This window comes from Hoplias malabaricus, unplaced genomic scaffold (genome assembly GCF_029633855.1).
Source record: "Hoplias malabaricus isolate fHopMal1 unplaced genomic scaffold, fHopMal1.hap1 scaffold_362, whole genome shotgun sequence".
NCBI lineage: Eukaryota > Metazoa > Chordata > Actinopteri > Characiformes > Erythrinidae > Hoplias > Hoplias malabaricus.
In genome coordinates, this window is record NW_027101309.1 from 8255 (window position 1) to 28230 (window position 19976).

General features: G+C 49.0%; 1 protein-coding gene across 1 annotated transcript; it reads left to right on the forward strand.

Moving 5' to 3' along the window:
* The first annotated feature begins 401 nt into the window (after window positions 1-401).
* Window positions 402-19034, forward strand: slc15a4 (solute carrier family 15 member 4). Its single transcript, XM_066659455.1, is given in 8 exon segments — window positions 402-578; window positions 1124-1795; window positions 9151-9440; window positions 11085-11226; window positions 14925-14990; window positions 14992-15003; window positions 18053-18160; window positions 18162-19034. Coding segments are annotated over 7 exon segments (1446 nt in total). The 5' UTR covers window positions 402-578; window positions 1124-1222; the 3' UTR covers window positions 18417-19034.
* Window positions 19035-19976: the final 942 nt, after the last annotated feature.

The window sequence follows — 19976 nt, forward strand, 5'->3', positions numbered from 1 at the left end:
TCGACAGCCACGGTAGCCAATAGCCTTTCACAATTTCTGAAGCGTATCCAATCAGAAGCGAGACTCCGCTCACCGTCTTTGAGCCGACTCCGTTGTTTGGCTTGTTTACATGCGACCAAAACGTTTTGTGTACAGAACCTAAACAGCGCTGTGTAGTGGGGACATTTTGGAACCGTTACCTTTAAGTATTTAGTTAAAACGCTTCAAATGAAAGAGCTATGGTGGTTTTTTTATTAGAAATACCCGTTTTCCGACAGAATCGGCTCCTGTCCTCAGATTGACACAGGGCTCATCCAATCAGACCTGGAGGTTTCGAGCAGCTATCCAATCATATTCGTAAAAGGCGGGGTTTATGGCAGATAACGGGCGTGAAACGTAACTAAGCCCGTGGCTCATAGCCGTGCCGCTCTAGTCCGGTTTCTTTTGGTCTCTTACTTCTTGGAAAACTTAACTACTTCAATTTTAAAATCCTAATAAGCCAAACGTCTCTTAAAATGTCCAAGAAGATGGCAGTTAACGTTACAAACAGTCAGGTGGCCGGATAACCGCTCTAACGGCTGTCAGCTGAGTGTCATAAGGTATGTTTACGTTTTGTTTATAAATTACCCAAGCTTGTTTACTTGTTTGCTTCTCATTAAAAGTCTGGTTTGGAATTGTAACGGATATCATTTCCAAATTGACCGCATCTAGCGCTCGGAGGGATTAATATTCCCTCGTGTTATGACTTTCTGCTGTGATTTAATATTGTGTATTTGTTTATTATCGTTTTATCACGTAGTTAGTTGATGGTCTACTTAAATATTGTTGAATGACTCATAATAAATAACCCGTATTATACTAGTTATTTTCTGCAGAGGTCCATTTATGATGTTTGTATGGTTTTATGAGTCAATATTTATTACTGTGCTTTTTAAACATAGAAAAAAAACAGTGGTTAACAATTAATTTAATTTATTTTTTTCAAAAACTACATTTTTTATAAATAAATAAATAAATAAGATAGATACATTTGGTCTTCCATGATATTTGCCCATTATGTCTTTGACCCAATGACTACCTAGAATCCTATCGTTAAATATATCAAATAAATGCATGTTATAACAATTAACTCTTTCTTAACCAGCTTTCACACAGAGCTCCAGATTCCAGATACTCAGGGCATCTCTAAACTTCACGTCTATTGACCGACGTCTCATTTTGGACGCCCTTGACAGCTGAAACAATGGCGAACCGGGAAGTAAACGAGAACACGCCACTTCTGGACAGTTCGCAGACCCTTGCCAGACAGAATTCAATCTTCAAAGGCAGGAGGTTGGCGTGCGCCGCCATCCTTTTGGCCGAATCCTTAGAGAGAATGGCCTTCTACGGCATCACCTCGAACCTTGTACTTTTTCTAAACAGTAGCCCGTTCTATTGGGAGGCCACTCTGGCCAGCCAGGCCCCTCTGCTCTTCATGGGAGTGACTTATTTGGTTTCGCCGTTTGGCGGCTGGCTGGCAGATGCCTGCATTGGAAAGTTCTGGACCATAGCTTTCAGCCTGGTTCTGTATTTGGCTGGGATGCTGCTGTTCCCCTTTGTGGCCAGCGAACGCTCCAGAATCGCAGTTTGTGGGCAGGAGATGGCCTTCCCTGTCCAGCCAGTTGAATGCTTTAACATGAACGGGACTCTTCCTTTCAATGTGACCTGCCTTCCCAGGAGCCCTTACTGTGGGCCGATTATCTACAGTGGACTGGTGCTGGTGGCGTTAGGAGTCGGAGCCGTCAAGTCTAACATCACACCGTTTGGAGCTGACCAGGTAATGTCTAGCTTTGGGTTCCATGTGATAAACGTCCAAGTGTTTGTGGGTATCCCATTTCTGACACCAACACACACAGTCCACTCACTGTTCATGAGCCTAAGGTCATGATGCCCACCGTCAAGTGTTGGTTAGACATTACAAAACACAATAGGCCAATCACCACCCTACCACCAATGATGTATACCACTGGTGTCTGCTACAAACCGTATAGGTCCTCCAGCTACATCCAACTGAAAATCCCTAAGACAAATTCTACTACCTCACTGATGCTGTCATAGCTGCCATCAAATCCTCACAGCAATGTACTGACACCTACCCTAATGCCTTCCTAGAGGAGTATGTTTACTAGAGCGCATAGTCTGCTGCCCCTTTAAGATTCCCTTACTGCAGACGTCCGGTCCCGAATTTAGAAAATGACTAGACAAACAGTATTTGTGCGCTGAGGGATGGAGGGAGGGAGGGAGGGAGTGATGGATGGAGGGAGGGAGATAGCAGGGCTTCTTCCAGTCTCCATACTACCACCTGATTCCCTGCAAGCTCTCATTATCTCTGCTCGGAGATTTGAAATGACTTTGCCGTCCCAAGACAGTGTGGAGTTATCACATTACTGCAGTGCTCTTACCTGCTCCGCCTTTGGGAAAGGACAGAGATTGGCTCTGGGTCCCACTGGACGCGATGGCCTTTCTGTCTTTACCTGTGCTTACAGTCTGCCAGCTGTTTTTAGGCTGCACAGAACCGTGCTACAGAATTGCACACATCTGGTTAAATGGTGGTTTATTTTTCTCAGTTATCAATAAGGGACATCTTTTTTAAAGGGCATTTTTACTGTATATTTTAGAGCATATTTATTTGGCCGACAAAATAAAACATAAACTGGCCTCAGGATCAGGACTCTAGATTTTAGCAGATACTTCCTTGCGCAGTGTGGCTTTAATTCACCAGTGCATTTATAGTTTATGACAATCACATTATATACCAACGTAATCATAAAACTAAAATAGAGTCCACATCACACCCCAGTGGCTGGGGATAGTGTGTCATTGTTGTGATGTAATGTCCCCTGCTGTAATTTTCCGTGAGTGAAGAATAATGGAAAAATACAAGGAAGAAAAAAGGGTCAAGATTATAAGTGGATTAAAGTTCATTTTAGAGCGGCACGGTGGAGCAGCAGGTGGTGTCACAGCTCTAAGGACCTGGAGGTTGTGGGTTCGAGTCCCGCTCCGGGTGACTGTCTGTGAGGAGTGTGGTGTGTTCTCTCTGTGTCTGCGTGGGTTTCTTCCGGGTAACTGTCTTTGAGGAGTGTTCTGTGTTCTCCCTGTGTCTGCGTGGGTTTCCTCTGGGTGACTGTCTGTGAGGAGTGTGGTGTGTTCTCCCTGTGTCTGCGTGGGTTTCCTCTGGGTGACAGTCTGTGAGGAGTGTGGTGTGTTCTTTCTCTGCCTGCATGGGTTTCCTCCAGGTGATTGTCTGTGAGGAGTGTGGTGTGTTCTCTCTGTGTCTGTGTGGGTTTTCTCCGGGTGACTGTCTGTGAGGAGTGTGGTGTGTTCTCCCTGTGTCTGCATGGGTTTCCTCCAGGTGCTCCGGTTTCCTCCCACACTCCAAAAACACACGTTGGTAGGTGGATTGGAGACTCAAAAGTGTGTGTAGGTGTGAGTGTGTGTCGTCCTGTGAAGGACTGGCGCCTCCTCCAGGGTGTGTTCCTGCCTTGTGCCCAGTGATTCCGGGTAGGCTCTGGACCCACCACGACCCTGAACTGGCTAAGGGTTACAGACAGTGAATGAATGAATGAATGAAAAAGTTAATTTATACAAGCAATTGAATATGTAAATGAAGGACTGTAAGCGGTGTAAATAACTAATTACAAATGCCCTCAGATATTCCCATTAAAAGCTTTTCACCCTCTTTCCTCTGGGTTCCTTTCCTCGATTTCAATCTGCGCGGTTAGAGCATAATTCCCTGCAAATCTCTTCAAAAGCTGTGGCCAATAAGTTTGCATGAGTATGTACACGTTTGTGTAACACTCCACGCTGTTCTGCATTTTCATTTGATGCTTCCTCCTGGGGCACGGACTAAAGCCTCAGCCGGGTTTTTTCAAGTTACCGTACCAGGAAAAAAGAATGCAAAGCATGCACACACACACACACACACACACACACACATCCATCCATCTGTAACAATGCAGTGAAAGTAGAGTGTGTCCCTCGTCCCCCTCCTAACCCCACCCTGTGTTGAGTGGCTCTCAGCAGCTGAGTAACATGTGGAAGAGAGAAAACTTTCAGTTCTTATTTATCCACAGACGAGGCACATACCACAGATTTCTGAGGTACTTTGGCTCAGGTTTAGACGCCACCGCTGTCACAAGACTGAAACATGAGTGACGCTTTTGGAGCTACTTCCCGCTGTTAGTGTAACCACGGCTAGTACAATCAATTTAAACAGGATTATTAGGGAAGTGGTGCCTTAAAGGGGATATATCATGGACAATGTGTGGATCTGGAGCCCACCAACCCACACACTGAGAAACAAGACCCACCCCCCCAGTCAGTTTTCAATGTGTCTAAACAAGCCGTTCTGATCCTGCTTCGCGTCTAGACTTTAGAGTGGCCCCGGCCCCTCGTCTGAGTCTGTCCAATCACAGCGCTGGACCTGCTTTTATTAAGCATAGCAAAATGGACACAATGAGAACAGAGAAGAAAGAGAACAGAGCGAAAACAGCTAAAAAACCAGAGCTTCTGCTCCTCGCTCCTCACTGCTGTGCGCTCGGGGTCGGGGTGAACAGCGAGCGGCTCATTATCATTTAAAGGGACAGGTGCTGTTTACACAGGGGGAGAACACTGCTGTGGGGCTCGTGGGGTTTGGACCAAAGCAGGTCACAGATCCCGTCCACCTTAAGAGAAATTGTAGTCACAGTTTGTTTACAGTGAGCTGAACTATGTTTATGTAATCGCTGTGTGAACTGACCTGCTCCGACTCCGGTTTAAAAGCTGAAATCCATCGCCGCGACGGCTCCTTTAAAGAGGAAATGTGTGGATGTGAAAGAGTGCAGGAGAAGCAGGTTAAACTCTGCCTCGTTTTACTGTGGTCACTTCGCAGTCACATGTTGTGGTGGTGTGTGTGTTGTTGTCTGGGTTCCAGCTGTCATGAGTTCCTCAGTGGAGCCTGGAAAGAGGCGATACACACTTTGGCACAGAGTGGGGAACAGGCAAGGTGTGTGTGTGTGTGTGTGTGTGTGTGTATGGGGAAACATTAAAGTGACACAGGCTTTAATTGAATTAGTTGAAATGAAAGGCAGGTGTGCAGGTTGAACTGTTCAGTTCCTGGAGGAGAGAGCTGCCGCCACGTTGATGCGTCTAGGGATTTAAGGCGGTTCTCTTGCTCAGAAATGAAATAAATAAGGGTTTAAACAATGCAGTGCACATGAAACACACTTTATGCTTGATTCTCCAGTTTATAATGAGCGGTGAAGTCACACAGCACTGTCCTGTCAGACCTCATAAAGGCTCTGTTGTGCCCCACACAACGGCACCAACCAGGGAGGGGGATGAGCGCAGGCTTCCTCAGAGACATGTGACGTCAAACCTGGCTTTATCTGGAGCCCACCAACCCACACACTGTGAAACATGACCACCTAGTCAGTTGTCTGTGTGCTAAGTCAGAAAACATGGGATAAAACGAGCCGATAAAACTGATTCTGCTGCTTCTGACATCAAGAATAGAGGCTTTAGAATGGCCCCGCCCCCTCGTCTGAGTCTGTCCAATCACACTGCTCGACCTGCGTTTATGTGAGAGCGCAAACACGAGGTTAAATGCAGCAAAACAGACACAATGTTTGCGTGTGGTGTGTTCTCCTTGTGTCTGCGTGGGTTTCCTCCGGGTGACTGTCTGTGAGGAGTGTGGTGTGTTCTCTCTGTGTCTGCGTGGGTTTCCTCCGGGTGAATGTCTGTGAGGAGTGTGGTGTGTTCTCCCTGTGTCTGCGTGGGTTTCCTCCGGGTGACTGTCTGTGAGGAGTGTGGTGTGTTCTCTCTGTGTCTGCGTGGGTTTCCTCCGGGTGAATGTCTTTGAGGAGTGTGGTGTGTTCGCCCTGTGTCTGCGTGGGTTTCCTCTGAGTGACTGTCTGTGAGGAGTGTGGTGTGTTCTCTCTGTGTCTGCGTGGGTTTCCTCCGGGTGACTGTCTGTGAGGAGTGTGGTGTGTTCTCCCTGTGTCTGCGTGGGTTTCCTCCTGGTGACTGTCTGTGAGGAGTGTGGTGTGTTCTCACTGTGTCTGCGTGGGTTTCCTCCGGGTGACTGTCTGTGAGGAGTGTGGTGTGTTCTCTCTGTGTCTGCGTGGGTTTTCTCCGGGTGACTGTCTGTGAGGAGTGTGGTGTGTTCTCCCTGTGTCTGCGTGGGTTTCCTCCGGGTGACTGTCTGTGAGGAGTGTGGTGTGTTCTCCCTGTGTCTGCGTGGGTTTCCTCCGGGTGACTGTCTGTGAGGAGTGTGGTGTGTTCTCTGTGTCTGCGTGGGTTTCCTCCGGGTGACTGTCTGTGAGGAGTGTGGTGTGTTCTCTCTGTGTCTGCGTGGGTTTCCTCCGGGTGACTGTCTGTGAGGAGTGTGGTGTGTTCTCCCTGTGTCTGCGTGGGTTTCCTCCGGGTGACTGTCTGTGAGGAGTGTGGTGTGTTCTCCCTGTGTCTGCGTGGGTTTCCTCCGGGTGACTGTCTGTGAGGAGTGTGGTGTGTTCTCTCTGTGTCTGCGTGGGTTTCCTCCGGGTGACTGTCTGTGAGGAGTGTGGTGTGTTCTCCCTGTGTCTGCGTGGGTTTCCTCCGGGTGACTGTCTGTGAGGAGTGTGGTGTGTTCTCTCTGTGTTTGCGTGGGTTTCCTCTGGGTGACTGTCTGTGAGGAGTGCGGTGTGTTCTCTCTGTGTCTGCGTGGGTTTCCTCCGGGTGACTGTGAGGAGTGTGGTGTGTTCTCCCTGTGTCTGCGTGGGTTTCCTCCGGGTGACTGTCTGTGAGGAGTGTGGTGTATTCTACCTGGTGATTTGTGACTCAAAAGTGACTAAGTGTGAATGAATGTGTGAGTGTGTGTGTTCCTCTGTGAAGGACTGGCGCCCCCTCCAGGGTGTATTCCCGCCTTGCGCCCAATGATTCCAGGTAGGCTCTGGCTCCACCGCCGCCCTGAATTGGATAAGCGGTTACATATAATGGATGGATGGAGGTGCTGAAAGCGGGTGTTCTGAACAGGGCTGTTTAGACAGAGGCAGAGCACTGCTGTGAAGTTTGATCCTTGTGGTGTTTTGACAAAAGAAGGTCACAGATGTTTCTCTCGGGCCCAGAACTGTGCTCCACTGTGGAGAAGAGGGAGAACTTGCTCAGTTTAATATTGTATCCCTTCAGTGTGGTTTTCTGGTGTGACCCGTGGTTTCAGGCAATCAGCAGAGGAGCTAAATGTTTGTTTATTCGCGTAGCGGCCTTCGTGGATGTGAGCAGCAGGCTCGATTCTCTTCAGCGCAGCTTCGCTTTCCTCTGTGGTCTGCAGAGCGTGAGCCTCAGCAGAGGAAACAAAACTGACAGCTGTTGCTGGAGTGTTTGTGGCGTGACTGGCAGATTTGCCTGCTGCCGTTTCGGCTGTTTGGGCCGCTTCGCCTGCTTCGTCTGACAGGCCGCGTCTCGCAGCGAACGCCGTCGTTGTTACTGAATAATGGATGCTTTAATTAGTCAGATCTGGAAGCCGGGCCCGACTTTGATTAGATATTTTCTCTCATGTCATCTGACTTTCATTTGATTCTCCGTGTTTCCTGCGGCTCCGGGACGCGGCGGAGTGGCTCTTTCTTACGGCCTATAGACGCGGGATTGATGTTCGTGAACTGTTAGGAATTTGTAGCTGGCTTTAAAGGATTAGAGACTAATAGAGCAAGCGTGCCCTCGAGAACACTTCTTGGAAATGCAGGTTTTTCATCTGCTTTAATTGGATTCTCCTTCATTTCATTTGGAAATATAGTAATTATATTTTGTGGGAAGCCAACAAAAAAATAAAAGCTTTAATTTGACGAAGGACAGATCTGTTGCCTCCGAGGGAGGCTCAGGAGCCACGGCTTTGTGGGAGAGATGAGATAAATGAATGGGTTTGTGGTTGAGATGAGTTCCAGAAGAGTTTCGTTCTGCATCAGGTTCTGGTCAGAACAGGCTTCTGAGGTTTGAGGAATGACAACATGATTAGCCTTGTTTTTATAGCGTGCCTTGTTCAACATCTGGAGATCGCCAGCTTTACAAAATGCAAATGAACAGCTGCGCCACAGCCTAAGGTCTTCACGCTCAATGCCAAGTGTAGAGTGCACTTAAAACGTAGTAAAAGCCTTGGGTCTTGTATAAAGAACTGTGTACATGTTTAAAAGGGACATTTTACTGCTTTTACACAAGGGAAAACAGCCCTGGGCTTTTAATGAAACCCCACCACAGCCCCTGTTCAGAACGCCCGCTTTCAGCACCTGTTCCTTTAAATGATAATGAGCCGCTCGCTGTTCACCCCGCCCCCGAGCGCACAGCAGTGAGGAGCGAGGAGCAGAAGCTCTGGTTTTTAGCCGTTTTCACTCTGTTCTCTTTCTTCTCCGTTTTTACTCAGTGCTCTTATTTCTCCGCGCTCATTGTGTCTGTTTTGCTGAGTTTAACCTCGTCTTTGCGCTCTCACGTAAACACGGGTCCAGCGCTGTGATTGGACAGACGAGGGGGCGGGGCCATTCTAAAGTCTCTGCACTTGACGTCAGAAGCAGAATCAGAACAGCTCGTTTTATCCCGTGTTTTCTGTGAATGGTTCTCTGAGTGTTGGTGGTTCTCTGCACCTGGGTCGAGCATCTTTTTTTTAATAACGTAGAGGGCAATAAAGTAAATCTGTGACTCTGGAGTGAATGAGCTCCACCCAGTGGTTTTGGAATGTGTTGGGGTTCATGATTAATCAACATGACCTCTCTGAAGCGCTCGTAGTTAGAAACCATCAAAATCTCACAGCAATGTTCCAATACTCTGGGTAAATCCTTCCCAGAAGAGTTCCTGCAGCAAGTAGAGGATGAACTTCCTGTTATTATACACCTCCACTGTGTAACCAGATGTTTGTGGACATCCAGCATTTCTTCGGAATGAGCCAGTGGACATAGACATTCGTCCTCAGCCAATCAGATTTCAGAGGTACACTATAAAGCAGGGTCTTCACATCCAGGTTCCAGGCCAGGATTTTAAAATGGCTGGCTGGTGTGGCACTGTAGATGCAGCTGCTAATGCACCAGGCGAGTGTCTTTGTGAAATTCCGATGTGGAACCGGGATCTGGATTTGAAGACCCCTGCTGTAAAAGGTGGTATATAAAAACGTCCTTCTCTCTGTCCTCTCTCCAGGTGAAGGATCGGGGTCCAGAGGCCACGCGGAGGTTCTTCAACTGGTTTTACTGGTGCATTAACCTGGGGGCCATCTTCTCTCTGGGGGGCATCGCGTACATCCAGCAGAGTTGGAGCTTCTCGGTGGGCTACATCATCCCGGCTGTGTGTTTGGGCGTCTCCCTTCTCGTCTTCCTGCTGGGGCGGACCGTCTTCGTCACCAAACCCGCCGACGGCAGCGCCTTCACCGACATGTTCAAGATCGTGGGCTCGGCCTGCTGCGGAGGGCCCAGCGAACCCCACCTGCTCAGGTATGTGGCAATTATCGGTTCCAATACGATAGAGATATCGTAGTCTTCTACACGACCTCATACAGCTGTATACATTGCGTTAGAGCAACGTGTACTAGACTTTTAAATGGGATGTGTTGAGAAGAAATCCCATGCTCAGTGCTTATACACATCATCAAGTGGGGATATGGAGGCCACCAACACACACACTGTGAAACAACACCACCAGTCTGTTTCCTGTGCGCTGCCTTAGTCAGAAAACACAGGATGAAAGGAGCCGTTCTGATTCTGCTCCACTTCTGACGTCAAGACAACGACTTTAAAATGGCCCCGCCCCCTCCTCTGAGTTTGTCCAATCACAGCGCTGGACCTGCGTTTATGTGAGAGCGCATAGACGAGGTTAAACGCAGCAAAACAGACACAACGAGCGCGGAGAAATAAGAGCACTGAGTAAAAACGGAGAAGAAAGAGAACAGAGTGAAAACGGCTAAAAACCAGAGCTTCTGCTCCTCGCTCCTCACTGCTGTGCGCTCGGGGTCGGGGTGAACAGCGAGCGGCTCGTTATCATTTAAAGGAACAGGCCCTGAATGCTGCCCTTGAGTTTGGACCAAAGCAGGTCACAGACGTTTCATTGAGAAACAGAACTGTGTTCCTCTGTGGAGACGAGGAGGACACGTCTTGGTGAAAGTGCTGCAGGTTTTAAGGAAAAGCACTGAATCAGTTCCTGCTGCTGTGAGAACATGTTTAACCCTTTCAGGTGTGTGTAATCCCTGAGCCCACTCCCCGTGGACCCGCTGTGTGTTTGGTATTCTCCTCAGCCGTGTGGCGAGTGTGTGCTGGTTCGAGACGCTGATTTTTATCCCTCCTTTCCCACCTGTCTCTTTGATCCGCCCTCCTGTCTCGCACCGTGGAGAAGTTCCTTTGAATCAAAGAGAACAATCGCATCGGGAAGAAAAGAGGAATGAACAGAAACCTCTGACACCAACGGCTTCACAGAGTCGGACAAATCCTCCAGACTTTCAACCAGACTTATTAAGAACACCTCTCTCTTTCCTCTCTGTATCTCTCTTTTCCTCCCTCTCCCTCTCTCTGTCTCTCTGTGTCTCTCTCTCTGTCTCACTCTCTCTATCTCTCTCTCACGCTCTCTCTCTCTCTCTCTCTCTCTCTCTCGCTGTCTCTCTCTCACTTTCTTTCTAAATCTGTATATTCTATTTCTCACCAATACCTTTCTCTTCTCTTCTCTTCTCCTGTCTTCTCTTTGTTCTGCTCTCTTCTCCTCTTTTCTCTTTTCCTCTCTTTTTGTCTCTTCTTGTTTCTTCTTCTTTTTTTCTCCCTTCTCTTCTCCTGTGTTCTTTTATCTTCTTTGTTCTACTCTCTTCTCATTTTCTCTTGCCTTCTCTTCTCTTCTCTTTTCTTCTCTTCTCTTCTCTTTTCTTGTCTTCTTTTCTGTTCTGCTCTCTTCTATTCTGTTCTGTGCTCTTCTCTCTCTCTCTCTCTCTCTCTCTCTCTCTCTCTGTTATATAACAGTAATATATTTTATTGCTCTTCCTGTATGTTATTGATTATAAGTGGAGCCGCTCTGTGTCCAGCTCTGCGTGGATAGACGCGTGTCCAGCTCTGCGTGGTCAGATGTGGGCCGCTGACCTCTTGTGTTCTGTGTTTCAGGCCTAAGCCCAGTCTCCTGGACGGAGCCAAGGTGACATACGGAGGGAAGTTCCCCGAGGAGAAAGTGGAGGAAGTGAAATCTCTGCTGAAGATCCTCCCTGTGTTTCTGGCCCTCATCCCGTACTGGACCGTCTACTTCCAGGTGAGAGAGAGAGAGAGAGAGAGAGAGAGAGGGAAAGAATGAGTGAGAGAGAGAGAGAGACAGAGAGAGGGAGAGAGCGAGAGAGAGGGAAAGAGTGAGTGAGAGAGAGAGAGACTCAGAGAGAGAGACTCAGAGAGAGAGAGACAGAGAGAGGGAAAGAGTGAGTGAGAGAGAGAGACAGACAGAGGGAGAGAGAGAGGGAGAGAGCGAGCGAGAGAGAGAGAGAGGGAAAGAATGAGTGAGAGAGTGACAGAGGGAGAGGGAGAGACAGAGAGAGAGAGAGAGAGGGAGAGAGAGCTTAATACACATCTACAACAAAACTGAAAGCCACAGTGACGTTTATAAAACAGTAGAAATTACAGATTAAATGTGATGTAAAATAACGTGGAAACAGGGCACATTTCTCCCGAGTGACGGAGGGCTACTGTGACTGCGGCTGTTCCAGGGCCTGAGTGGGTATTTCTTATTGTTAAAAGATGGGGAATTCCCCTAAATAACCGATGCCATGCTTTTTGTTCCAGTTTTCTCGTTCGTTCCCGAGCTCCGTGTGATTTACGCCTCTTTTATAACCGCTCTGTTTTAACGTAAAACACAACGTCACATTTAATACTGTGTCATAACTTCGGCACAGGCCTCTATTTTTATTTAGAAACCTCTCACACGACGCCACGGAGGATCTCTTCTTTAAATTGATGAGTCAGAACCAGAAGGGAGTTCCTGTTTCATTCATACTTCGGTCCTGAGAGTTTTATCAGTTCTCTTTTATAAGAAACGAGCTCTAAACCGCCGTAAAAGCTTTAAAACCAGCGCGCTCCCTCCTCAGAGTCTTCACCGTGACCAGAAGAGACCTTGCTGCTGACTCCGAACCTGAATAAACTCTAATGAAATATAAATGAAAACGTAAAGTGGAAAGTGAGAGTGTGTTGTGCAACTGTTTCCAACAGAAATAAGAGTGGATTCAATACACAGCCAGCAGTGAATGCTCTAAAACCTGAATGGAGAGAACTGGTGGTTTTCTGGTGGTGTATTTTCCTGTGTTTATTGTAAACAGAGAGTTATGAACTTTGCTTTTGTGGCTCTCAATAAAAGAGGAGAACAATGGGCTGCTCCTCAGTTGTTTTTCCACAAACTGGGCCTTGTTTCAGTGGTGGCTTTGTGCATTTTGTAAATTCTCTTAAGAGATTAATAAAGTGATATATCTTTGTCTTTTATTAATGTTTGTCTTTATAATGCAGTGACAAAACTCCTTAAAGGCGTAGTTCAAGATTCAAATAAGTGTGGTGTGTTCTCTCTGTGTCTGCGTGGGTTTCCTCCGGGTGACTGTCTGTGAGGTGTGTGGTGTGTTCTCTCTGTGTCTGTGTGGTTTCCTCTGGGTGACTGTCTGTGAGGTGTGTGGTGTGTTCTCTCTGTGTCTGTGTGGGTTTCCTCTGGGTGACTGTCTGTGAGGAGTGTGGTTGTGTTCTCTCTGTGTCTGCGTGGGTTTCCTCCGGTGACTGTCTGTGAGGAGTGTGGTGTGTTCTCCCTGTGTCTGCGTGGGTTTCCTCTGGGGTGACTGTCTGTGAGGAGTGTGGTGTGTTCTCTCTGTGTCTGCGTGGGGTTTCCTCCGGGTGACTGTCTGTGAGGAGTGTGGTGTGTTCTCCCTGTGTCTGCGTGGGTTTCCTCCGGGTGACTGTCTGTGAGGAGTGTGGTGCGTTCTCCCTGTGTCTGCGTGGATTTCCTCCGGGTGACTGTCTGTGAGGTGTGTGGTGTGTTCTCCCTGTGTCTGCGTGGGTTTCCTCTGGGTGACTGTCTGTGAGGAGTGTGGTGTGTTCTCTATGTGTCTGTGTGGGTTTCTTCTGGGTGACTGTCTGTGAGGTGTGTGGTGTGTTCTCCCTGTGTCTGTGTGTGGGTTTCTTCTGGGTGACTGTCTGTGAGGAGTGTGGTGCGTTCTCCCTGTGTCTGTGTGGGTTTCCTCCGGGTGACTGTCTGTGAGGAGTTGTGGTGTGTTCTCCCTGTGTCTGCGTGGGTTTCCTCTGGGTGACTGTCTGTGAGGAGTGTGGTGTGTTCTCTCTGTGTCTGTGTGGGTTTCTTCTGGGTGACTGTCTGTGAGGAGTGTGGTGTGTTCTCCCTGTGTCTGCGTGGGTTTCCTCTGGGTGACTGTCTGTGAGGAGTGTGGTGTGTTCTCCCTGTGTCTGCGTGGGTTTCCTCTGGGTGACTGTCTGTGAGGTGTGTGGTGTGTTCTCCCTGTGTCTGTGTGGGTTTCCTCCGGGTGACTGTCTGTGAGGTGTGTGGTGTGTTCTCCCTGTGTCTGCGTGGGTTTCCTCTGGGTGACTGTCTGTGAGGATGTGTGGTGTGTTCTCTCTGTGTCTGCGTGGGTTTCCTCTGGGTGACTGTCTGTGAGGAGTGTGGTGTGTTCTCCCTGTGTCTGCGTGGGTTTCCTCCGGGTGACTGTCTGTGAGGAGTGTGGTGTGTTCTCCCTGTGTCTGTGTGGGTTTCCTCCGGGTGACTGTCTGTGAGGTGTGTGGTGTGTTCTCCCTGTGTCTGCGTGGGTTTCCTCTGGGTGACTGTCTGTGAGGAGTGTGGTGTGTTCTCTCTGTGTCTGTGTGGGTTTCTTCTGGGTGACTGTCTGTGAGGTGTGTGGTGTGTTCTCCCTGTGTCTGCGTGGGTTTCCTCTGGGTGACTGTCTGTGAGGAGTGTGTGTGTTCTCCCTGTGTCTGCGTGGGTTTCCTCTGGGTGACTGTCTGTGAGGTGTGTGGTGTGTTCTCCCTGTGTCTGTGTGGGTTTCTTCTGGGTGACTGTCTGTGAGGAGTGTGGTGTGTTCTCCCTGTGTCTGTGTGGGTTTCCTCCGGGTGACTGTCTGTGAGGTGTGTGGTGTGTTCTCCTGTGTCTGTGTGGGTTTCTTCTGGGTGACTGTCTGTGAGGAGTGTGGTGTGTTCTCCCTGTGTCTGTGTGGGTTTCCTCTGGGTGACTGATAGGAAGTTAGAGTGATAAAACTGTAAAACTGTCCCCCACACCACACTGATCCTGAACCTCCTCCTTTATGAAGAAGGCCAGGCTAATTTCCTCCGGCCGAATGAACTCATAGCATCACATAGAGACGGGAGATGGTCCACACACACACACACACACACACACACACAGAGAAATGAGAATCCTCTCCCTCCCAATTACATGTAAAGGTCATTTCAGTGGCGGTGCCGTCTCTCGCAGGCTTCTCCCGTCTCTCTCTCTCTCTGGACTCTGGAGAGAACTGACCTCAGTGTATTTCAGGTTTCTTTAATTCTGCCGCAGCCCAGGGACCCCCCGCGAGACATAAAAGCTTTTGACCTGCGAGTTGTTACTGTAAATGAGAAAATGGCTGAGGATTAACCTGCGCTTTCAGACCGCGAGCGCCACACAGCAGACCTCCGTCTGAAGTGAGGAGGCTGTGATAATGCAGCGCTCTTCATAATTCAGTAGTGGCTCTACATCACTGTCCTGTATTTTTGGACCCGGTTCTGCACCCACTGACCGTACTGAGCATGCGGTTCATTCTGCAGTGACACTGAGGGGTTTAGAAACTCCAGGAGCGCTGCTGTGTCTGATCCAGATGTGTGTAGAAACACGGAGGTGATGGGTGTATAGTGCTGTGGGGGTTACTTTAAAGAAGGAGTGAGTGTGACCATGACGTCCAGCTGAGAGTCCACCTGTTTAACACCGTGTTATTGTTTACTGTACAGATGCAGACCACTTACTACCTGCAGAGTCTTCACCTGAGCATCCCCGGCACCGAGGCCAACGCCACTGACAACCCACCCGGTAAGACCCCCTCAGATCTCTCCGTGCTGTCGGAGCGCATGCTGTAAGACCTTTACCCCGCGTCCAGGAACAGAGGGAGTCCAGCTGCCCCTCTCACTAATCACAGATTAGAAACCTGCATGTGTTTCTCAGCGTGTGTGTGTGTGTGTGTGTGTTTATATCCACGTATGTATCCCCGGCTCTGACCCTCTCCTGGTGAACTGCCGCGGAGTGTTATTCCTGAAGACCCTCTGAGAGAGAGCCATCAAACGCTGTGCTGTTCCTGACGGTCAGGGAGCGGCCGAGTCTCTGCGTAGGAAACAGGAAGCAGCTGGAGGGGGTTCTCTGCACAGCTCTGGGGTTTTCAGGGTGAAGACGAGCACAAACCAGGACAGCTATTTACTACAGAGCTGATTTACATAAATTAAAGGCACAGTACCCTTCTGTCTGTTTAATGCACAAAGGTGAAGAGGGGCCTGCTTCCTGCTTCTAAAAACATATTTTAGAAGCAGGAAACCGAGGGGGAAGTAATAGACTGTGTACATGTGTCTGCTGTGATAGTGTTGGTGGAGTGTGTGAGTGTGTGTGTGGGGGGGACTCATAATCAGAGTCACAAGATGAAGGACAGGAGAGGAAGTGTAGAATTCAGGGAGGAACAGAAACTAGAGCGAGAGAGGAGAGGGAGAGAGGGGAGAGAGAGAGAGGGTAGAGAGAGAGAGAGAGAGAGAGGAGAGGGAGAGAGAGGGTAGAGAGAGAGAGAGAGAGAGAGGAGAGGGAGGAGAGAGAGGGAGAGAGAGAGGGAGAGAGAGGGAGAGAGAGGGGGGAGAGAGGGAGAGAGAGGGAGAGAGAGAGGGAAGAGAGAGAGAGAGGGAGAGGGGGGGATAGAGAGAGAGGGGGGGGTAGAGATAGCGAGAGAGAGAGAGAGAGAGTAACCTGATGGTAATCTGAGAGTAAAGACAGCAGTAACCTAGCTCTTTAGATTCTTCTGCTGTGTTTAGAGTCTACGTTTACACTCCCACAGCAGTCACACCATCCATAACTGCCCTCACAGACAGGGGGCGCTGTTTAAAGACCTGTGGTGAGGTTTCGGGCTCCAATCTCTTCATTTTCCCTCTGTTCTTCTTCTCGTCTTTCTTTCTTTCTTCTCATCAGAGAAGCGCTGGAGGCTATTCATCATTAACCAGGTGTTCACTACTCTGCTCCTCAATCCACATCACACACTAAACACCCCCTAATGTGACTAATCACACACACACACGCACGCACGCACACACACACGCGCACACTCCCTTTTTCTCATTCTTTACTCATTTGCTCTGTCTTTCTGCTTCTCTTTTTTATCCTTTATTTATCTCTTTTGATTTCTTTCTCAACATCCTTTTCTCTTTCACACACATGCACTCATTCACACGCACGCACACACACACACATATATATATATATACACACGCACACACACAACACACGCGCACGCATGCACGCCGACACACACACACACGCACGCAGGCCTCTTTCTTGAAGTTTCTCTTTTCACTGCATTCAGACTTTTCACAGTTTTACACTTCCTCTCCTTTCTGTGGTTCTATCACTCGCTCTTTACACTCGCTATCTCCCTCCCTTTGGCCTTTTCTCTCTCTATCCTCCTTTCTTTTTCACACACACTTTTGTCTATCTCTTTTGCTTCTCCTCTTTTTTCTCTCACCCATTCACTCACTTTTCTCCTCTGAAAATACTCTCTACTCTCTCTCTCTCTCTCTCCTCCTCTCTCTCTCTCTCTCTCTCTCTCACACTCTCTCTCCTCTCTCCCTCTCTCCCTCTCACGCTGTCTCTCTCTCTTCTCTCTCTCTCTCTCTCTCTCACGCTCTCTCTCTCTCTCCTCTCTCTCTCTCTCACGCTCTCTTCTCCTCTCTCTCTCTCTCTTCTCTCTCCCTCTCATGCTCTCTCTCTCTCTCTCTCTCTCTCTCTCTCTCCCTCTCATACTCTCTCTCGCTCTCTCTCTCTCTCCTCTCTCTCTCTCTCTCTCTCTCTCTCTCTCTCCTCTCCATGCCTCTCTCTCTCTCTCTCTTCTCTCTCTCCCTCTCATGCTCTCTCTCTCTCTCTCTCTCTCTCTCTCACACTCTCTCTCCTCACTCTCTCCTCTCACACTCTCTCTCTCTCAACCTCTCTCTCTCTCTTGCTCTCTCTTCTCTTGCTCTCTTTCTATCTCTCTTTCCATCTCTTTCCATCTCTCTCTCTTTCTCTCTCTCTCTCCCTCTCTTGCTCTCTCTTTCTATCTCTCTTTCCATCTCTTTCCATCTCTCTCTCTCCCTCTCACGCCCTCTCTCTCTCTCTCTCTCTCTCTGTGTGTATAGAATGTATTAGTGTGTATTTTGTAGATAGTATCTTGTTTTGGCCACTTGAGGGTGCTGAGGGTATGAAAATAAAGCAGCCAGTGTGTATATATACACACACTCACACACACACACACACACAGATGTCTTCTGTGCGAGCGCTGGTCTTTATACACTCTGAGGAGGAGGGAGATCAGATACGACAGTGTCCTCTTTCCATCAGTTACTGCTGTGTGGATTAACTGCTGTTTGTCACGCTGTAACAGCACTGTCCTCCCCTGAGTGGGTGTGTGTGTGTGTGTGTGTGTGTGTGGACTCGAGATGAACGTCAGAGATGAACGAGGGTGTGTGATGATCAGAGAGAAAGCCTGTAATCGATGGGGAGGGGGTTGGATGGTGGGATCACAGCTGGCCAGAAGTTTATGGACACCGACCTGCAGTGTGTCCTCCCTCACTGCAGTAACTCTCTCTGCTCGTCTAGAACCTTGCTGTGAGGGGTTAATGGCAGCCGCACACAGCTTCAGTCACATGATTAGCTCTGCTTCATCAATCATCCCAAAGAAGGAGCGTATGACTCGGAGAACACAGTTCCACTGTTCCAGCTCAGCGCTGAGGGCTTTACACTCCTCCGGCCTACGCTTGGCATTGGGGGTTATGACATTAGGCTGTTTGTTTGTTGAAATGTGTGCAGTGGTGTCCTATGGAGGAGGGTTTTACACTGTGTGTCTGTGTGTGTGTAGATGAGGTTCCAGTTCCCCGCCGCCTGGCTGACGATGTTCGACGCGGTGTTGATCCTGATGCTGATTCCTCTGAAGGATAAGCTGGTGGACCCCATGCTGCGCCGCAGGGGGGCTGCTCCCCTCGTCTCTGAAGAGGATCGCCGTCGGGATGTTCTTCGTCATGTGCTCCGCTGTCGCCAGCAGGTGGGACAGACACACACACTCCTCTAATGAAACCATAGCTCCACTTGAACGACACCAGAGGACAGTTGGGTCCCGATCAAACCCAGTACATAGTGAGAGTGCAGTGGTGGAACTGAGTAATGACCATGACGTAGTAAACTGTGGGAACAAGATACAACTGCTACCACTGCTCCACATCTAAAATCCCAGGCTAATTACATACGACGGCTTATTATTATTAATACGAACTAAAGGTACTTCAGAGCAAGCTAGTCATATGTAATAGACGTGTGTAATAACACTCAGTGTCCACCGGGCGGCCAGTGGTGTTTACTGTGTAATCTCAGAGACCTGACTATCACATTCCCACACGTTACTAGTGTTTACTCCGGAGTTATCGGGTCTGGAGATGTCCTGGAGTCAACTGCAGCTCACGGAGGGAGATTTTCTGTGTGAGACGTCCTCTCACAATGGGTGGTGAAATGTAGCCGTGGGGGCGGAGCCTGTGCAGTGCGTGCGGGAGAATCTCCGGAATAATTCTCACGCCGTTCTCACATGCGCTGACTCTGACTTTATCTGAAGTGTTTGGGTGCGAGGTAATGACGAGTGTTGGGACGAATGTTGCGGGTGGTTCACGTTCACACACACACACAGCTCACACACACACACACCGCCCCAGAAACGTAACTACGCATCGCGTCAACGCAGACCACATCGACTGCGACTGGTCCACAGTCGTACGAACATGGATCAGCTGCTGAAGTCCAGTTAAATAATCTCCACACAGCAGCGCATTCCCCACCAGAGATCTCCTCAGACATCAGTTCAGACGTCACACAGCGAATACAAACATGGAACAAAGGGAAACGCACAGAAAAAACAATGCTACGATGAGCGGGACCTCACACATCTGTGCTCTGATCAGCAGCACTCTACACACTCTGATACACTCACACACGTGCCACACACTCGTGTTTGAGGTTCATGTAACTACACACACACACACACACGCACACACACACACACACACGCACGCAAACACATGATCTGTCTGATAAGCTCAGCAGCACCGCATCTTCTTGTCTTGTAAATCTGCTCTGTAGATGCACACACACACACACACACACACACACATCACACATCTGTGAGATATGATCACTCACACACCCCAGCAGTGTCACACTGTGAGAAGCTGGTTGTTAACAACGACATGTTCTAAGTTTACCAGCGTCAAACAGACCACTTTAAAAGCGTGTGTGTGTGTGTCTCTGTCTCTCTCTTTCTCTCTCTCTCTCTCCTCTCTCACTCTCTACCCCCTCTCTCTCTCTTTACCCCCCCTCTCTCTATCCTCTCTCTCCCTCTCTCTCTCTCTCTCTCTACCCTCTCTCTTTCACTCTCTCTCTCTCTCTCTCCTCTCTCTCTACTCTCTCTCTCTCTACCCTCTCTCTCTCACTCTCTTTCTACCCTCTCTCTCTCTCTACCCCCTCTCATCTCTCTCTCACTCTCTACCCCCTCTCTCTCTCTCTTTACCCCCCTCTCTACCCTCTCTCTCTCTACCCCCCCTCTTTCTCTCTCTCTCTACCACCCCATCTCTTCTCTCTCTCTCTCTACCCCCCCCTCTCTCTCTCCATCTCTCTACCCCCTCTCTCTCTTTACCCCCCTCTCTCTACCCTCTCTCTCTACCCTCTCACTCTCTCTCTCTCTCTCTACCCCCTCTCTCTCTCTTTACCCCCCTCTCTCTACCCTCTCCTCTCTCTCACTA